The following is a 20672-nucleotide window of genomic DNA, read 5'->3' as shown; positions in this document are numbered from 1 at the left end:
CCAAAACATGAATTCGCTTTGAGTTTTGACTGAATTTAACAATGAGAATGCCAGCTTTTATTGTTCAACTAATTGGTAGTTTACTTTTGTCGATTATAAGCAGTCATAAAATGCAAGTTGTTTTCATGATTATCCACATTAAATACAAACAAACAGAACATCTCAGTGACTCATTTCCTTATTGTCTTTCAATTTCTGTTTACTATTTTTGAGTTCCAAAATTCATCTCAGGTTGATGGTCTCATTTTTTCATTATTTTGTTTACCTGGGTTGCAATTGTTATCCTTTTCTGGAAGATATCGGGCCTCTTGGATTATTATTTTAGATATGTTACATTACATGACTTTGGTGACATTAACTTTCTCTACTAATGGATACTGTACAGCTTACTTCTGGATCTTCATGAACATACATGTAACTGAAAACATGTAGGATTTCTTTTGCAGGTATTTTTTTCTAATATATTTTGTTTAAATACGAAAAGAGAAGTGATTAGATCCATGTCTCCTATATAAACTAACCAAGGGTACATTAGGATCTAAGTCATATCATCAAAAAAGAGTTTTTGAATCCATATTAAGTCTTTAAGACTCTGCTTTATCAGAAAAATTTCAACGTGCCAATGTTCCTCCATTGAGCTATGGGTTGAAATAGAAAATAAGATTGTAAGCAAGAGATGGATGGGTAGACTAAGGACATGCCAGATTCGTATGAACAGCATGGGGAAATTGGAATTCACCAACCCAATACTCCTCTGGATGAACCCAAACTAAACTAATTGGTTGTTCTGTGTAACAACCACAGAACATTGAGTCATGGATGACTGCTACAATTTCCACACCCATCTAAACTCTGAAGATATTAACGCTAAAAAGGGTTTAACCCATTGAAAGGAAAGAACATAACTGGAGAAGATGCTTGCTAGAATAGTATTTGTAGTACAGGTGTCTGTCGAAGAATATTCTACCAGGAACCAACTAGATGAAGTACAATGTTTTTTATTCTAGTTTGGAGGGTGTAAGACATTTTTCATATGTTAATAAAGGAGATGAGCTAAACTCTGAGAAAATAAATAAGGAAATAAGTTCATAGATCTTTTTGATGGTTTGGAGGAAGCAATGCATTGACCTTTTCACTATTGACAGAATTCTTCTCTTCCTCTATATCACTTCTTATACCTCCCTCTATTTGTTTCTTTCTTATCTTTTACCAATGTGGGACTTGAAAACATAACAGATTGTTATTGGAACCGATTCCAAAGATATGATAGCCTTATGCCTCAGAATTTGTTACAGCATGAGTCGCGGTTGAAGATGAATGACTTCGAAGTCCTTAAATAACAAAGTTAGTCTGAATGAAGGCTAACTGCATCTTCACAAGTAGGTCATCACAATATAGAACAAATAAACACAGTAAAACTTGAACAAGGAAAAATTGGGTAGGGGCCGCGCGAACGCGTACCCCCGCTCTCACAAATTATGACGTACACTCTACCACTTGGGGAGATGTTAAGCTGGCACCCCTCCTCAGTGCAATGGAGGTCGCCCGCCTAGGCCATGGGCCTTCTTGTTCACCCATTGACCCCGTCCAGGTAAGTATGTTCTTCTCTTACTCTCTATTCATTCTTATATCTCTCTCTCTTATTTGTTTCTCCCCTATCTTACCGATGTGGGACTTCAAACAAAACAGAACGTTACACTAATCAGAAATGCTCAGTTGCTCATTCTCCTGTCATACCTTCTGATGCCTTCAAATACATATGAGAGCTTCTTTCAGGCACTGGTATTACTTATTTCCAATGACGTTGGCCATGATCAGATAAATATGAACCATTTCGTTTCGATTTTGTATTTAATTTTTTAATGAATAAATTTCCTTGACCGTCCAAAATTACATCCATACCCCCAATGCTCGAAAAAATGGAACACATGGCAAATATAATTAGAGTTAGAGGGTCCAAAACTTTGCCTCCAATAATGTTTTTTCTTTACCTGATTTTTGTCGACCTCCTTTTGTGGAATTCGTAGTTGTGGGGTATTATAGGTATTATGATAAAGATGAAGGTTGAAAAATACTTCATACAAAAAAATAATTAATGGATCTAAGGGTATTATAGGTATTATGATAAAAAATAGGAAAAAACATCACAAAAATGCCCATGTTTTCACCATTCAACAAATAAGTGGTGAAGTGGTGATCTATATGTAAGGTGGTAATCTATTTATACATACATAGGCTCGGTTTGGTTTGTGGGAAGAGAAGGTAAAACATGGAGTATTTAGAATATTTCTCCCTTCTCATGTTTAGTTTGTGAAAAAGGTGGGGTTATAGATCCTAGTTCTTGGGTTGTGGAGTCCCACCATTTTGTGCTAAACAAGTGAGAATGTAGGGTGAAACTTATTTAATAGAAAAAACACCATCCTTGTAGTATTTCTATGAGTTAATACTAGATTCTTAACCTATAAATAAATAATTATTTATTTAATAACATATTAATAAAATAATGTGATTAAAGCAATTAATAAATAATTAATAAAAATATTAATCAATAAATAATTTAATAGTTAATTATATTTCCAAAATAAACTATTAAAATTATTAATTCAATCATAAGTATTAATAAAATAAAATATTCATAATAAGATAAAAATAATTAAAATGATTAATTAATTAATTAAGAAATAACAACAAACATTTAACAATTAATTAATAATTAAATAATTATTTTATAATATTTTAATTAAAATAAATAATTTATAAATTTGAAAATATTTTAATAATATATGAATAATAACATTAAAATTTAATTAAGTCATGGTTCTTAATAAACTATAATATTGCTAATAACATAAAAATTAATAAAATGTAAGATAATAATTAATGAACTAATTATGGATTTTAAATATTTAATAATAAAATAACAAGTAATAAAAAAGTATTATCTACTAATTAATAATTAAAAATATAGTTAATAATTAATTAGCTAAGTTATTAATGAATAAATAAGGATTTGATTATTAATCTGATTAATTATTTAATAAAAATAATTAATAAGAAAAATAAAATTATTAATTAATTCATAATAAATATTAATTCTTAGTAAATAATTCATTAGATAATTATCAATAATAATTAATTATAAAATTATTTCATTAAAATATTAATATTTAATAAAAGTAATATATAAAATAATAAAATATTACTAATTAATTAATAATTATTTCTAAATTTTTCCACTATTTTCCCTTTTGCAACCATACAATGGAGCAAGAAAAATTTCCACCCTTTTTTCTTTTCTCATCCCATCTCATTCCACCAAAATCTTCCCACAAATCAAACACAACTTAACTCTTTCTCTTTTCCCCTTCCCAACCCTCCAACTAAGCCAAATTAACACTTTCTTTTACAATTCTTCTATGAATTCGTTGGTTTCTCCTATAATTTTCTTTCTATAGGTTTCGTTCCTATGAATTTATTGGATTTTCCTATTATTCCTTTTTTATATAGGATTGTCTCCATATCTCATGTGTATCTACCCATATAATAGTTTTTTTTTTTTTTAATTAGCTCAATACATTTTACCTAAAATTTCCTCCCCCCTTTTTCCACTTCCCAACCCTCTCAATAGTGCAACATCACCATCCTCTTTTCACCTTCTTTCTTTCTTTAGAAAGTCACCAATATTACAAAAAAAATTGAACAATCTTCCATTTGCATATTCCTCTTCCTCCTCATCATAGTGTCTCTAAACCTATAACACTCTTAGGTGAAGTCCGTATATATTCATTTTTCTTGCCAAGTTTTACATAATCTAATAACTTCTTAGTTTTGTTATATTCTAAATCTTTTAGACATAAAATATTGCAAGTGGAAAGGAGGGTTGATCTCAACAGATTTAATGCTCAATTGGTCCCTTTGATGTCTAGAACATTTCTTTCTATAGTAACATATATAGAATATAACAAATACATCAATCCAAGCATGAGTCTTACAATACAAGTTTAACAATTGTAATAATAATATAATTAAATAAAGACTAATAAGTTAAAAAAAAGTATCATTGATTCTTTTATGGACTAACAAGGTATCAAACAAAATTTTCATTGTACCATAATAGTAAAAAATTCACTTATATTCTAAATTTATAAAATCATAAGTTTTTACATGTTTGAATCCTAATTCAAATAAACAAATGCATTTTTATGTATATAACCCATAAATTGTTTTGCTAATTTAATTTATTAGTTCACAAAAAAATCAAAATGAAAAGTATTTTAATGCTTTAAATAAAAAATACTAATAAAAGTGAGTCAGAGTATAGCCAAAAGTATCTTATTATACCATTTTACCTAAATCTAAAGTAGTTTACTAGCTTAGGTTCTAAGATTCTTAGATTCTAGTTTTTAGTTTGTATATTTACATGAGCAAATTTTGACACCTGTATCTTATATTCTAACCACCTAAAATAAACATTTATTATTCCAACATAAAATTTTCATAATATATTACAAATTAAAATCGAAACCCAATAAAAAATTTCACAAAAATGATTGATTTACTATATTCTAAAGTTGGTTGTTGACCAATATTCCTAGAGTTTTTTCATATTTAATTTACTATGTTAATGGACCAAACTTTTAAGACTTGGTACTTCCAGCTCAATTATTTGTTTCGCAAGTGTAACCTATCATTGTGAAGACCTCATGGGATGAACCTTGTTAAAAGTTTAAAATCAATTAGCTGCTAAATTTTTTTAAATTCCTAAATTTAACATATTTAGGGTACCAATTTCCACAAATCTTATTTTTTAGCTCAAAAGTCCAAATGAGAAGTTTTATCTATTGTTTTGAAAATTTCATTGAAAACTAAAATGAAAAATCAAGAGATAAGAAAATTTACTTGAAGAATGATTTGATGTTAAATAATCGTTAAGATTAACCCATACTTTGATTCTCTAAGGATGGGTTGTCTTTACATTTTCTAATGTCTAAAAAGAGAAAAAAAAGTAAAATGTTATTTTGATAAGTTAATAAAAAGATTAAGTTTCTTCACTTATTGCTCCCTTTTAACAATTCTTTTATTTTTGCTAAATAATTTCTTTTAATAAAAATTCGCAAACAACCCTCACTTCTCTCTCACTACTATCATTAATTGTTTTTATTATTTCATTTTTTTTATTAGAGTATAGACTTGAGAAAATGTTGTAACAAAATCTAAATTGGTTATATGGATGTATATATGTTAATGGGTGAAGATTTTGTTATGATTTACGTATGAGTATATAGAATAAAGAAAGCCCCACATGAGAAAAGAATGAAAAGTTCAAAAAACTTGTATACAAAGATTAGCCCATAACCTAATAGTTTAAGCTTTTTTTTAAGGCAAGACATCATATTTCATTCAATTATGAAACTTGTATGAATACAAAGTAGTGGTTACAGTACCAAACAAGAAAGTACACAAACATTGTATGAAAATAGAAAAGTGATAACAATACTAAGAAAAAACACAGGCCTCTAGAAAGAATAAAATATAAATAGTAAATAAAGGAGAAAATGAAGAAACTTCTACAATAGACAAGATGCGGCAGAATCACAAACAAAAGAGATAAATGAATGCATTTCCAACCACTAAATGAGAGAGATAAATACAATAGCGATTTACCATAACTTTAACCATTTGGAATCATAACCGCCAAAACTTTAACAAATTAGAACTTTAAAATTCTAGAACCATAACCGTCAGAATTCTTATTGCTGAAATTGGAACCAACTATAAGTTTAACCATTTGAAAAAATTAGCCACTAGAACTAGAATGATTAAGGCCATCGCCCAACCCTCCGCCTCTTATACTAAAATTCTGACAAAAGAGAACAAAAAAATAAGGAAAAAGAAAAAAGGGAGAAGAAACTAAAGAGATGAGGATTAAACCAAATTAATCAAAAAGAAAGAAGAGTAAGGGAAATGGAGAAGGGAAGAGAAAAATAGAAAAGAAAGGGAGAAAGGGAAGAAAAGAAATTACTGAAATTGAAAAAAGAAAACCTGAGGACAACCCCGAGATGGAGACTATCTCAGAGAAGAAAGAGAGAGTAAACCTCTAAAAACCCAAAAACAGAGACTCTCTTAAAGAAGATAAGAGATGTAGGGAACCTCGAGGAAAATCCAGAGACAATAGTTTAAGCTTTTACGTTAAAGGTGGTCTAATATATAAGTCATAAGTGTGTATACAAACTCTTCAGTTTTGTAACTCTCCTAATCAGTGCAAAATAGAATGTTAGAATTCCCTTATGAGAACTTTGCATTGAAAAAGAATAAGATGTACAAGGGATTTATATACAAGGATTAGCCCACAACCTAATAGCCTTAACTTTTGAGTTAAAGATAGCATTTAACTCTTGTATATAAGTTCTACGAACGTGTATAAATTCTTTGAATTTTATAATCCCTCAATGCACAATAGAATATTGAGGGTTCCATTTTTATGAGGCGAAATCCACAAATAGAGATAAAAAACTTAAAAAAATAAAAGATAAAAAAGGAAAAAATTAAAATATTCTTTATATATAAATGAAGTGATTCGCACATTGAAAAAAAATGAAATAAACTAATATATAAAGAGTAGCCCATAATTTAATAATTTAAAATTTTTAATTAAAACTAGGTCCCTTTATTGAGGTGAGCCCCACTATTAAAGACAAGGGAAGTTTTCTTATTTCTTTATTGTAAATTCACTTTTACTGAAGTTTTTTTATATGTTATCCATCTTATTAATGATATTTGTTGTTGAAAATCAATAGTTATTGATTTAATATTATTATATATTTCTAACTAACTACAAACCATTATAACTTATTATTTAGTCTCACAGTTACCACGCAAATCTTGGTGTTCATACTATTGCTTATGAATTAGTATCAAAGCTATTGATTCTTATATAAATCATAGAAGCAAGTTTAGTTAGGATGATTTTATTAAATGGAAAAAATTGGTCTTATAAGGAATATTTTTATCTCATTTAGTATAAGATTTTGATCTTATAAGAATGAGATTAATAAATTTTCAAAATTATGAGATAGGTTATATAAAATAATATGAATTGCAAATTAGTTTTCAAATATGTAAAACATGTTTTATATCTCTACTTAAATTTGATTTTAACTAAAAAGCAAAATAAAGATGCTGTAATAATTAATTTAGTAGTGGAAATAGAAACTCTACAAAGGGTCTTTTGTGGTATATCTTATTTTGTTAAAATACTTGATGATACATCCTATTTTGTTATTATTATAATTATATTATTAAAAAGTATTGATTTATATTTTAAAATCTATAGTTGAGAGAGGTAGATTTATTAAGTACATTTGTATTAACAATATAATAGTGGTTGTAGACACCTCATTTTTGAACACTTTTATCATTTTCTCTTTAAGTATCATACAATTGACTTCTAATCTTTTAATTACTTCTTTAAAAAATGATACTTTGGTTCTTTCAAGATAAAAGTTAAAAAATATTTAAATCATACCAATAGATAGAGTTAAATTTCAAGTATTTTAATACCTTTTATACCTAAATCTGAGTTAAATTGCTAATTCAATTTAAGGTACATAGCTGGTTGATTAAGATAATCATAAATCTTATTTTAGAGTTTTTATTTCAAAATAATTAATTTTACATAATATATTATATATTTATAAAAAGTTCTTTAAGTCTACTTTTCAACACAATAAACTAAGTTTAATTTAGAGTTTTCTATACAAAGTCATAATCAATTTATAAGAGAGGTATAATATAAGATTAAAAATCTCTCATTTTATTGTTGTTACTAAATATTGTGATTATGCTACAATACAACTCTCATTTTTAAGATTTTTTGTCTATGATAAAATTTACTATATAAATTTCTAAAATTTGTTTTATTCTAAGTGTTTATATATTTATATATTTATATAATGTACCATTAAACCTTTAATTAGTTACAATAATGCTATTATATAAGATAAATGTAATCATAACCCTTTCTCATCTTTTCATATTTGTTACTAAATATTTAACTATCAACGATTATACCACCACATAAAAGAAAAACAATTCCATATATCTATATCTATATATAATGCTTCGTTAGTTTGTTGGTATTTAGTAGGGTTAAGTTGGTTAAACGGACAATTGATTATAATTCCTGCATTCATATGTTGTTATATTAGGTCATACGAAAAACCAAGATATTAAAGGGTTTCAATTACTTTCGTACCTAATACCTCCTTAAAATATTGATAAATAATTTACTCGCACACTAATAACATTCTTTCCCTTTGTCATTTCTCTTTACTTAGGTAATATATATCATATAAGAACATTGGAATCTCGCTTATCAAAATAAGAATAATATCCAAAACACTTGTATGGGTAAACATACTTACCAAGTAAGTGAAAATGAATAAGACAAAAGACAATTTCAAGTATTTCTTTTGAGATATTTCATCCATTATAGAAGTTTTATTTTCCAAATTTACTTTTATAAATTTCTAAAATTTGTTTTGTTCTAAGTGTTTATATCTATATTATATTATATACGTCAGTAGTCATCTCCTTCTCCGATTCCTCCTTCTTTGATCTCTCTTTTCTCCTATACCCCTTCCCAACTCTCATTCATTATTTCTTTCCTCCCCTTCTCCTACAGGCCTCTTATTGAGCCATGGGACAATGATCTATTTACCACTAGTTTAAATCATGTTAAAATGGGAAACTTCCTCCTTAACTCTTTTGCGCGCTCTCTCTCTCACATACACACACACATGAAGTGGAAGATAAGCACTTGTGGGTGTTTGGTAGGGTTATTCATGAATCGGGCCAAACCAATCAAACTGACCAACCCAACCCAACTCGATCAAAGTTGGTCGGTTTTGTTAAATTTTCGGTCAACATCAATTTAAAGACATAAATAAACCAACTGATCGGTTTGGGTCACTATTTTTGAATTTACAAACCAAGTAAAACCGACCCAAACAATTGTATATAATGGGATACATAATGTGTAATAGTCATTTAAAAAAAGTTAATTCTTTCTCACATGTGATATGTTTTGTAAAGTACTTTTTCTAAGATATCACAAGACAATGACATGACCTACCAAGTTTTGCAGGCTTACAATCCTAGCCCTTACCCCTAGGCCTATTTTAGGCAAATTTGTACAATTCCTTTCATTGCTTAATTCTTTATCCCTTTTTCATTAAATTTGTATTTTGATATTTGATTAAAATATTCAAATAATTATTTGTTATCAAAACAAATGTCAAAAAATCTGTACCCATCATAATGATTTCCTCTTTTTATTAAATTTGCTTACAACCTGTAAGCAACAAAAATACAAGAAAATAGTAGTTTCGATTCAGTTAAAATCAAGCAAACCAAGCATCCGATAGCACTATTTTTAATCGGTTTATGTTAGTTTTGATTCGGTTTCAGTTGGGTAATAAGCCAATCTGAGATGTTTGGTTTGGTTGCTAAAATACTATGTAACTGAATCGAACTGACCCGTGAACAACCTTAGTGTTTGGTAAAAAAAGTACTTATTTGGTAAAGAAGTACACATTAAAAAAGCCACTTGAGAGTTACTTTTTTTAAATACTTGTTAATAAATGGACCTACGAAAACTTTGGGACAATTTGGTCCCTATTTAATTTTTTAAATTACCAAAATACCCCTATATCTCCTTAAACATCCTTCTTCCTCACTCGAATAGGGTTAAGCATACCAATGGCGAAACCTGTTTTGAGAGCGACCAGCGATGATCAAATGAGCTACAAACTCGTCGGTGACCTAGTCGGTTTCACATTTGGACTTGTTTCCTACATGTATTCTTGAATATTTTGGGTTTTTTGAGGTTTTAAACGCTTGAAACCCTCTTTACTAGATCTAGTTTTTTAGGGTGATTCCATGCATTCTCATTGTGCTCTCGTCGGTGACACTCAGGTCTGCCTTCCTCCTCCCTCATCTTTGCTTTAAAACTATTTTTAGTGCAATATTTTGATTGAAACCGATTTTTTTTTCATAGATAAATCCAAAATATTTGTTTTTTTTTTGCATTGTCTATGTGATGATTCTTATGCATGAATATATATATTTTTCATTTTCTTGTTAAAAATGATGCAAACATATGCTGAAGTATGTGGGTTGCAGAATTATTTTTCTTAATTTTTTGTATGAATAATTAGTTAAATGTTTATATTTTTATTGATTTGTGATTGCATTTTTCTTTATTTTTGATATATATAGTTGTGATGTCTTTTATATTTTGTTGTGATTAATATTTAGTTAAATGCTTATATGTATTCTTGATTTGTGATTGCATTTTTCTTTATTTTTTATGTGAATATTTGTTATGTTTTGTATATGTTATTGTAATTAATAATTAGTGAATGAATTATTTTTTTTGAAAACTTGTGATTGCATATTTTTCATGATTTTTTTGTTCATATTTTATTATTTTTTTGAATAATCCAAAATTTTGATTTTTTTGAATAACCCAAATTTTCTTATTTTGCTTTTTTAATTCTCATTGGTATTAATGTTTTAGTTAAACTGGTGGAGGGAATTATATTCAAGGTCTTTGAGAACTAATAAATGCAAAGGATGACAGGAAATAGTCATAAAACTTACGTAAGATACAAATAATGTGATCAATTGACACACCAAGAGTTGGAAGGATCTGACCGAGTGAAATTTCATATGTCGGGTTGAAATTAAGATGGAAATAGAGATATATAAATTGCAGGCTTATGATATTCTTAATTAGGGGTGGTCATGGGCCAGGTTAGGCTATAGGCTTATTATAAATCTTTATTTATGTAATTATTTTAAATAAAATTTAAATTAATAAAAATTAGGGTAAATTTGACTTGTATGGCATCGAAGATTCAAGTTCTACCATCGAAAGAAACACAAAGGGTTTCAGCAACAGCAACTTCAATTCACTGAAATTTACAGGCACAAATTGAAAAGCTGTACAGGTTTCAGCTTCAAAAATTCAAAATGACTAGTAAAAAGAAATAATGTTTAGACCGAAAAAGCATAGTCAAAATTAAGCAGTTTGTTGTCATGAGAGAGAGCTGTGGTGTTCACATTTCACATCAACGATGTTGCAAACTTTCTGGGTCCCCGATTGAAAGAGATACAAAGGGTTTCAGCAAAAGCAATTTCACTGAAATTTACAGGCACAAATTGAAAAGCTGTACAGGTTTCAGCTTCAAAAATTCAAAATTACTAGTAAAAAGAAATAATGTTTAGACCGAAAAAGCATAGTCAAAATTAAGCAGTTTGTTGTCATGAGAGAGAGCTGTGGTGTTCACATTTCACATCAACGATGTTGCAAACTTTCTGGGTCCCCGATTGAAAGAGATACAAAGGGTTTCAGCAAAAGCAATTTCACTGAAATTTACAGGCACAAAATGAAAATGATATACAGGTTTAATTAAGAACCAAAAATTCAAAATGATTAGCTTAAAAAATAACATTTAGACTCAAAGATAATAGTCAAATCATGCAAATCAGTATCCATTTTAATTAATCCTGATGACTAAATTGAATTGCTTTGATATTGCCTCATTCTACTTTGCTTTTCATTGTTCATTCACATTGAACCAGGGCAAGGCTAAACATTGCAAATCAGTAGAGCTGCAGCCATGAGAGAAACATTGCATATCACTCTCTACTTTCTCATTCTGTCTTGTGTTTTCCTGGAAGCTCATGCTCAGGATGAAGCAGAAGCTTTGGTGAAATGGAAGGACAGTTTAAGCTCTCACTCTCTCACTTCATGGTCCCTCACCAGTCGCACAAGCAATCCTTGCAACTGGACTGGAATTCAGTGCAATAAAGCAGGGGACATTGTTGAGATAAATCTTGCCAACTCAGGACTTGGTGGCACTCTCTACAAATTCAACTTCTCTGCTTTCCCCAATCTCAGCTCTCTCAATCTCAACCTCAACAAGCTTATTGGGGCAGTTCCAAGTCAAATTGGATTACTTGCAAAACTTGTTTTTCTTGATCTCGGCAGTAATAATTTTACAGAAGCTATTCCGTCAGAGATTGGAAACCTCCTGGAGTTACAAGTTCTTCGCCTCCAGAACAATTCATTCACAGGTCCAATTCCATATCAGATTAGCAAGCTACAAAAGGTATGGCATCTTCATCTTGGGGGAAACATTTACCAAGAGAATCCAGACCCAATTCGGTTTAAGCCCATGTTATCATTAACTGAACTCCGGCTTGATTATAACCAGCTGAAACCAGATGTTCCCCCATTCATTTTTGAATGTTCAAAGCTCATTTTTCTGGACCTGTCAAATAATCAAATTGCAGGTCCGATACCTATTCAACTTATGACTAGTCTTAAGAATCTTAAAATCTTGAACCTCACCAACAATCAATTTGAAGGGCCAATTCCCATGGAAACCATGAAGCTAGATGAACTTCAAGAGCTGAGGGTAGGAAAAAATAAACTAAATGGTACAATTCCAACAGATATTGGCCTTTTGTCCAGCCTCAGAATTCTTGAACTGCAGGAAAATCAATTTCATGGGCCAATACCATCTTCTATAGGAAAGCTCACCATGCTTCAGGAACTAAATCTACAGAAAGCAGGCTTGAATTCCAGTATCCCAGATGAGCTTGGCTTTTGCACCAACCTTACTTTCCTTGAACTGTCAGAAAATAACCTTGCAGGGCCCTTGCCCCCTTCAATGGCCTCCCTAAATCAAATTCTTTATCTTCGAATATCTGGAAGTCAACTATCCGGTGCAATCCATCCGTATTTTCTCTCTAATTGGAATAAACTCATTTCTTTGCAACTTGATACCAACAACTTGACTGGAATAATCCCTCCTAAAATTGGGTCTCTCCATAAGCTCGAGTACTTGTACCTGTTCAGTAACCAGTTATCAGGTTCCATACCTCGGGAGATTGGGAACTTGTTGAACTTGAAGTTCCTTAACTTGAATGGAAACTTGATTACTGGTTTAATTCCTTCCAGCATAGGAAATTTATCTGTGCTTGTCAACCTAAGTCTCTCCAATAACCAGCTCACTGGGTTCCTTCCCCATGAAATTGGTAATATTGAAAGCCTAAATCATCTTGATTTGAATACAAATAAACTGCAAGGAACCTTGCCTTCTTCCATAACCCACTTGAAAAACTTGGTTGCCTTTCATGTTTACAGTAACAACTTCTCTGGTAGTATACCTGAAGATTTTGGCCCCAATTCACTCGAAGTCGCAACCTTATCCTACAACAACTTCTCAGGCAAGGTCCCTCCGCAAATCTGCAGAGGAGGACAGCTCAAACGCTTCACAGCTAATGGAAACAATTTTGTTGGACCAATACCCCAAAGCCTTAAAAACTGCACAGGATTAACCAGAGTCCGTCTTGAACAGAACCTTCTTGACGGAGACATCACCAATGCATTTGGGGTATACCCAGATCTCCAACACTTCGATATGGGTGATAATCGGCTGTCTGGTATTTTATCAAAGAACTGGGGAGATTGTGCAAGTCTATCATTTTTCCGTATATCTGGTAATATGATATCAGGCAAAATTCCCTTGGAGATAATGAGGTTGAAAAACATGCAAGAACTCGACCTCTCTTCAAATCAACTAACAGGAGAAATTCCTGCGGAGATTTTCCATTCAACTTCTCTTGTATACATGCTAAACCTGAGCAACAATCTGCTTTCAGGACAGGTCCCAGTTGAGATTGGAAGGTTGCCAAATCTGAAAAATTTGGACTTATCACACAACAGTTTAAGTGGATCAATACCAGGGGAACTGGGGGATTGCCGAGAACTAATATCCTTAAATCTCAATGGAAACAAATTAATTGGGGATATCCCACACAAGATTGGGAATCTAGTGTTTTTACAGACTGCACTTGACCTCAGTCAAAATGTTCTCACAGGAAGCATACCACCACAGCTTGGGAGTCTAATCTCACTAGAATATTTGAATCTTTCTAACAATAGGCTCTCAGGTTTAATACCTTCTGCCCTGCAAGATTTGGTAGGCCTTCAAGTTGTCGATATATCAAATAACCAGCTTCAGGGTCCACTTCCAAATGTTAAGGCCTTTCGGGAAGCTTCTCCCAAGGAATTGGCAGGTAACATGGATTTGTGCGGTGAAAAAGTGCAAGGTTTGGCTCCTTGTGGCAGCAAGACTAATAGAAGTGAAAGCACAAAAAATAGGCAGAAGAAATTGATCATTGTTATAACTGTACCTCTTGCTTCTCTTGCCATATTTCTACCCATTTTGTTTAAAATCTTCATCTGCCACTATAAACCCAGAGACCTATCTCAAGAAAACTATGATTTAGTGGGTGCAACTTCATTCTCAGTGTGGAATTACAACAAGAAATTAATATTTGAGGATATTGTCAATGCCACTGAAAATTTCAATGATAAACACTGCATAGGGAAAGGGGGTCAAGGGAGTGTCTACAAAGCAATTCTTCCAACTGGAGATGTTTTCGCGGTAAAGCGCCTTCACCCATCAACATCTGATGAAGATAGACTTCATGATAACCAGTGGAATAAGAATTTTCAATCTGAAATATATGCTTTAACTGAAATTCGACACCGAAACATTGTAAAGCTTCATGGGTTCTGTTCAAACAAGGGCTTCATGTTCCTGTTGTATGAATATGTTGAAAAGGGTAGCTTGGGACGTTTCCTACATGAGGAGGAAGAGGCAAGGATGCTAGACTGGGAGAAGAGATTGAAGCTTATTAAAGGAGTTGCACATGCTTTGTCTTATTTGCACCATGACCGTTCTTCACCCATCGTGCACAGGGACATATCAGGGAATAACATTTTGTTGGACTCAGACTTCGAGCCAAAGATCTCAGACTTTGGAGCATCAAGGTTGCTAAGAGTTGGTGAGTCTAACTGGAGTGCACCAGCTGGATCATATGGCTATATGGCTCCAGGTTAGTTTTCTTATTCTTCACACCTAATCTAAACAGTCTGCACTGCTGTTAATTAGACTATCTATTAATTTGTGTTCATCATGGTACTGCAGAGCTTGCCACTACAATGAAGGTGACAGAGAAGTGCGATGTGTACAGCTTTGGGGTTGTAGTATTAGAAATTATCATGGGAAAGCATCCTGGTGAACTCCTCTTATGCTTACAAAGTGAAGAATATGACCTGCAACTCAAAAGTGCATTGGACCAACGAATACTACCTCCAACTGATCTCATTGCACTAGAGCTGGCTTTGGTGGTGACAATTGCTTTGGCATGCACAAATGCAAATCCGACTTCTAGGCCAACCATGCTTCAAGTGTCTCACCAACTGTCAATGAGCAGAAGTCTACCATATTCTGAGCCTTTTCACAAGCTCACACTACAAAACTTGAAACATCTTGGGTATAAAATCCATCAGTTCAGAGTTTGTTAATTGGTGTTTCAGTCTGTCATGGTTACATATGTGCTTGTGCAGGTGGATCAGATTTGAAATGTTCGAAGCATATCTGCAGTTGGTTTTATGCATAATACATTATTGGATGTAAAAGTATGTTTCGTTTGATCAAAGTTAATATTACGCATGGTAGAGATAAAACTTCTGTATTATTACTTGGGCTGCCAACAGACCTATAGGAACACTTTCATTCTGTGTGCAAAAAGAAAATATTGAAGAAACAGAGAAAAATAATAAGTGAAATCTCCCTTTGCAAATCTGCAAATTCATCTTCTCTTTTTTCAACTACAATTAATGCATAGAAGACTATGCAGAGTATTCATTGTGAAATTCCTAAAGAATTTTTCCTCAATGTCCTTAGGTTTTAATTGGCAGAAATGAAGGTATTAAAAATGCGGAGAAGTACACTGCAGCCCACTTCAGAATTCTGAAATTACAGTAATAGCCCCCCCTATAAACTGCATCCTACCCGTGGATTTGGCATCAACCCATGGTCAGGATTCATCCCACCTGTACGGTGGGGCTAAGAATTCTGAGGTGGGCTGAACAGTCATTCTCCCTTAAAAATATGGGGGCAGATGATAGCAAACCTCTTTAAAGTTAAAGGTGGCATCAACCCTGTGGATTTGCTTGCCTGTTCTTTGTCATGCCTTTCCACTCAATTTGGTTTTCTTTTTCTTGAGATCCATAAAGAATATGGTTAGTTTTATTCTCTTTCCACCATTTGTGTTATTTTGCCTCCAAAATAAAGATCCATGACTGAGCTTCACATCTCAAAAGTCAGCCGAAGTTGCTAAATATCAAATGATTAATATGTTATTTTGGATTTGTCATTCTATAGGAATCTGAGAATTGGCAGTTGGAAGAAGCCAACTGCGCTCCTCTATTCTTTTCATTTTCTGGGGGCACGTGATCATGACAGGAGAGCAGAGGAATGCAGGAGCCTCAAATCAGTTGAAAGATCTGCATCTTGCAATGAAGATCAATTTCTCGACCTTAATTCTCGTTTGAATGGCTAGTGATCATGAGAGGAGAGGAATGCAGGAGCCCCAAATCAATTGAAGAGGTCAATCAAGAAATCGAATTAACAGATCTGCAGCTTGGTTGTGATATGTCCTGGAGATCTCACACACAATTCTCAGACACGGCAAAAATACACAACACAAATGAAAAGAAACATGTATTTATTCAATGGAAGGTAATAACAGTTGGTCGGTTCTTCGAGAGACCGCCGCTCCCAAACACTCAAAATATTCCTCACACCAGAATGATCCCTCCCTATCCCTAGACTCCCTTCTTATTCCCTCCTGTCATCATAACTAACTCCTTCTAGGAATGCCCAGCTGGCATAGCTACAATAAGCACACCAATATCTAAACATTTCCCTCCTTAACCGACTGCTAACCTGGCTTATGCTGCCCTTCCCCTCTCCTAGCATATGTAAGGATAATTGGGGGCCTATCATTACCCGCCACCCAAAGTCTAACCTTGTCCTCAAGGTTAAAATGAGGAAATCGGTCCCGAAGCAAGTCAAAAGGCTACCAAGAATCTTCAAAATCAGGCAGGTCCTGCCAATGAATAAGCACTTCCAAACCAGTAACTCCGGTCATAGTGGATGGACACACACCACACACGGCAGCTGGTTCCACAAGCATCTCCATATCAGCAAACAAAGTGGAAGGAATCACAGGAGAAGAGATATGGTTACCAATCGCCTTTTTGAGTTGCGAGTCATGAAAAACTGGTTGAATCCGTGCATCTGGAGGAAGTTGAAGTTTATAAGCAACAATACTAATTCTTTCCACAATAGCAAATGGTCCATAAAAACGAGGGGCAAGCTTTTCATTGACTCGGCGAGCTAAAGACTGCTGGCGATAAGGTCGCACTCTCACATACACCAAATCCCCGACATCAAAATTCACATCACGCCGGCTCGCATCAACCGAGTCCTTCATCTTTTGTTGTGCACGGTGTAGATGAGCACGTAGCTCAGTAAGTATAGCGTCATGTTGAAGGAGAACAATTTCAACATTAGCATTAGCCATAGAACCAAGCTCATAGCGGATTAATGGAGGAGGATCGCACCCATAAACCACCTTAAAAGGTGTCATACCAGCAGCAGTGTGAAAAGAAGTATTATAGCTGTATTCCGCCCAAGATTTCCAAGAAGACCAGCAAGAGGGAGAATCAGCCGCAAAACAACGCAAATAAGTCTCTAAACAGCAATTAACCACCTCCGATTGACCATCCGTCTGAGGATGGTAAGCTGAACTACGACACAATTCTGAACCTTGCAAAGTGAAAAGCTCATGCCAAAAGAAACTCATAAAGACTTTATCACGATCAGACACAATTGATTAGGGAATGCCATGTAAACGAACTATGTTGTGTAAGAAATCCTGAGCAATCATAAGAGCTGAGAAAGGATGACTGAGAGGGATGAAATGGGCGTACTTGGAGAAACGGTCGACCACCACCATAATTGTATCAAATCCCTTAGACTAAGGAAGAGCCTTAATGAAGTCCATAGCAATATCCTCCCAGATCTGATTAGGAATGGGTATATGTTGCAAAAGGCCAGCAGGAGACATGGCTTCATATTTACTGCGTTGACACACATCACAAGCCTGTACGAACTCCTGAACAGAACATTTTATCCCCCTCCAATAAAATTCAGCTGCTATACGCTGATATGTCCGGCGGATACCAACGTGACCCCCCACAACACTAGAATGAAACTCTTTAAGAGGGGAATAAATGGAGAAGCAGGCAGAACCAATTTACCATGATAACAAAGGTGATCCCCAACTAAAGAGTAGGCAGGATAGGTAGCAGGATCCTACTGTATAACATTTTTAATGTTGGCCAAAAAAGAATTAGCATCAACTTGCTCCTTAAGGCCATCAAAATCAAGAAAAATAGGGATTGTAAGAGAATTTAAGTGCATTTCAGCAGGAACTTTGGAAAGAGCGTCAACCATGACATTTTCAGTACCAGGTTTGTACTGAATCTCAAAATCATAATTCATAAGCTTAAGGAGCCACTTATGATGCTCTCCTTCGACAACCCGTTGCTCCAACAGATACTTAAGACTATGCTGGTCGGTACGTACAATAAAGCACCTACCAAGAAGATAGGGGCGCCACTTTTTAGTGGCAAAGACAACGACCATTAATTCATGCTCGTAAATAGATTTAGACTGTGTAAATGGACTAAGCTTGTGGCTGTAAAAAGCTATAGGGCGATTGTTCTGCATCAATACCGCACCAAGACCCACACCGGATGCATCTATCTCGATCAAGAAGGGCTGGGAAAAATCCAGAAGGGCCAACACAGGTACTATCGTCATAGCCCGTTTCAACTCCTAAAAAGCATTCTCAGCTTCCGCATTCCATGAGAAGGCATCCTTTTTAAGCTGTTTTGTCAATGGCCATGCTATTTTACTGTAGTTATGCACAAAACGGCGATAATAGCCCGTAAATCCCAGAAAACCGTGAAGAGCTTTAAGTGAAGATTGTTGGGGCCAATTCACCATGGCCTGGATTTTAGAAGGATCGGCAGAAACACCAGTCGCACTGATAATATGACCAAGGTATTCAATGCTAGGCTGAGCAAAGATACATTTCTTTGAGTTAGCAAAAAGACAGTGGGCACGCAACACAGAAAAGACCTGTTGAAGGTGATCCAAATGGGCAGCTTCGAAAGCACTATAGACCAGAATATCATCGAAAAACACCAGAACAAAGCGCTAGAGGAAATCATGGAAAACAATATTCATTAACGACTGAAAAGTCGATGGCGCATTAGTAAGACTGAAGGGCATGACAAGGAACTCATAAATGGCCCTCGTGTCTGCGAAATGTGGTCTTGGGAATATCCTCATTGCGGACACGAATTTGATGGTAGCCCGATTTAAGATCAATTTTGCTGAAAATAGAAGCACCATGAAGCTCATCGAGAAGTTCTTCGATAATTGGAATGGGAAACTTATCCGGAACCGTGGCATGGTTAAGGGCTCGGTAATCAACACAAAAATGCCAGCTTCCATCCTTTTTCTTGACTAAAAGGACCGGGCTCGAGTAGGGACTTGTACTTGGCTGAATAATACCCGCAACCAGCATCTCAGAGACAAGTTGTTCAATTTCATCTTTCTGGAACTAAGGGTATCTGTAATGACAAACAGAGATAGGGGAAGTGTCTTCATGCAAGACAATAGCATGCTCCGTAGCCCGAGTAGGGGGTAAACCCGTAGGCATATCAAAAACATCTTTGAACTCATCCAGTAAATAAGAAATTGGCAGAGACAAGGGTGTAGACAAGGCAGAGTTCAAAGAAGAATCCACCACCTGCAATTGTCTCAGTTCCAACAAAACCCCTTGTCCCTCATGTTGCAAGTTACGCATCATAGCGTGCAAACCAAGAATGATGAAATTGCACAGAGAAGGGTTGCCCTGCAGTTTCACACAGATACCCCCAAAATTGAGCTTCATAGACATGTTACCCCAATTCATCACTGAATCACTGAGAGATGCTAACCAATGAAAACCAAGAATGACGTTCGTAGAGCCCAATTTCAAAGGGAAGAAATCTGCAATGACATCTAATTCAGGTAAGTTGAGGCAAACCTGACGGCAAACTCCAGAAGTTCTCACCTCGTCGCCATTACCTATCTTAACTCCAAACTCGTGTGTAGGAGTACGGGGCAATTTCAACTCCTCAATTAAAGCTTCCGAGATAAAATTGTGGGATGCACCCGAGTCTACCAATAAGACTACCTCACGCGACAAAATGTGTCCACGCATCTCAAGGGAATTAGCAGCACACAATCCCACAAGAGATGAAATGCAAAGCACGGCCGAATCTGGAGCCGGAGCAATTTCAATGTCAGTCGAAGTGCTGTCCAAATTAGACACCTCAGAAGCAATTTCCTCCACATCATCCTGGACCCGTAAAACCTGAAGTGATTTCTGAGCACAACGATGACCAGGGCTGTATTTCTCGTCGCAATGGAAACATAGACCCTTCTTACGCTTCTGCTGCATCTCTTTATCGGTCATTTTTTTGAAAGTCGGTGGTGAGGACTTAATAGTAGGAACCAATGAAGAAGAAGAAGGGACCGCGGCACGTGTAGGTCGAGTGACGGCAGAAGTAGTCACATGCGAAACATGTGAATTAAAATGAGCTCCAAAGGGGGATGATGTGG

General features: G+C 34.2%; 1 protein-coding gene and 1 non-coding gene across 2 annotated transcripts; one reads left to right on the top strand and one right to left on the bottom strand.

The window, feature by feature from the left end:
- Nucleotides 1-1439: 1439 nt before the first annotated feature.
- On the bottom strand, nt 1440-1599 carry LOC148855270 (U1 spliceosomal RNA). The gene has a single exon (XR_016098499.1). It is a non-coding gene; the product is annotated as a U1 spliceosomal RNA (small nuclear RNA).
- A 10010-nt stretch (nt 1600-11609) lies between these two features.
- LOC148855269 (uncharacterized) lies at nt 11610-15699 on the top strand. The gene is made up of 2 exons (XM_088983086.1): nt 11610-14976; nt 15069-15699. Exons 1-2 carry the CDS (start codon nt 11685-11687, stop codon nt 15446-15448), a joined length of 3672 nt encoding a protein of 1223 aa, XP_088839212.1. The 5' UTR covers nt 11610-11684; the 3' UTR covers nt 15449-15699.
- The last annotated feature ends 4973 nt before the right edge of the window (nt 15700-20672 follow it).

Source organism: Nelumbo lutea, chromosome 4, assembly GCF_056320005.1.
Source record: "Nelumbo lutea isolate HS-2025 chromosome 4, American lotus-T2T, whole genome shotgun sequence".
In the NCBI taxonomy this organism is placed as follows: domain Eukaryota; kingdom Viridiplantae; phylum Streptophyta; class Magnoliopsida; order Proteales; family Nelumbonaceae; genus Nelumbo; species Nelumbo lutea.
The sequence above is the reverse complement of the archived record's forward strand: the minus strand, read 5'-3'. Positions and strand labels throughout refer to the sequence as shown.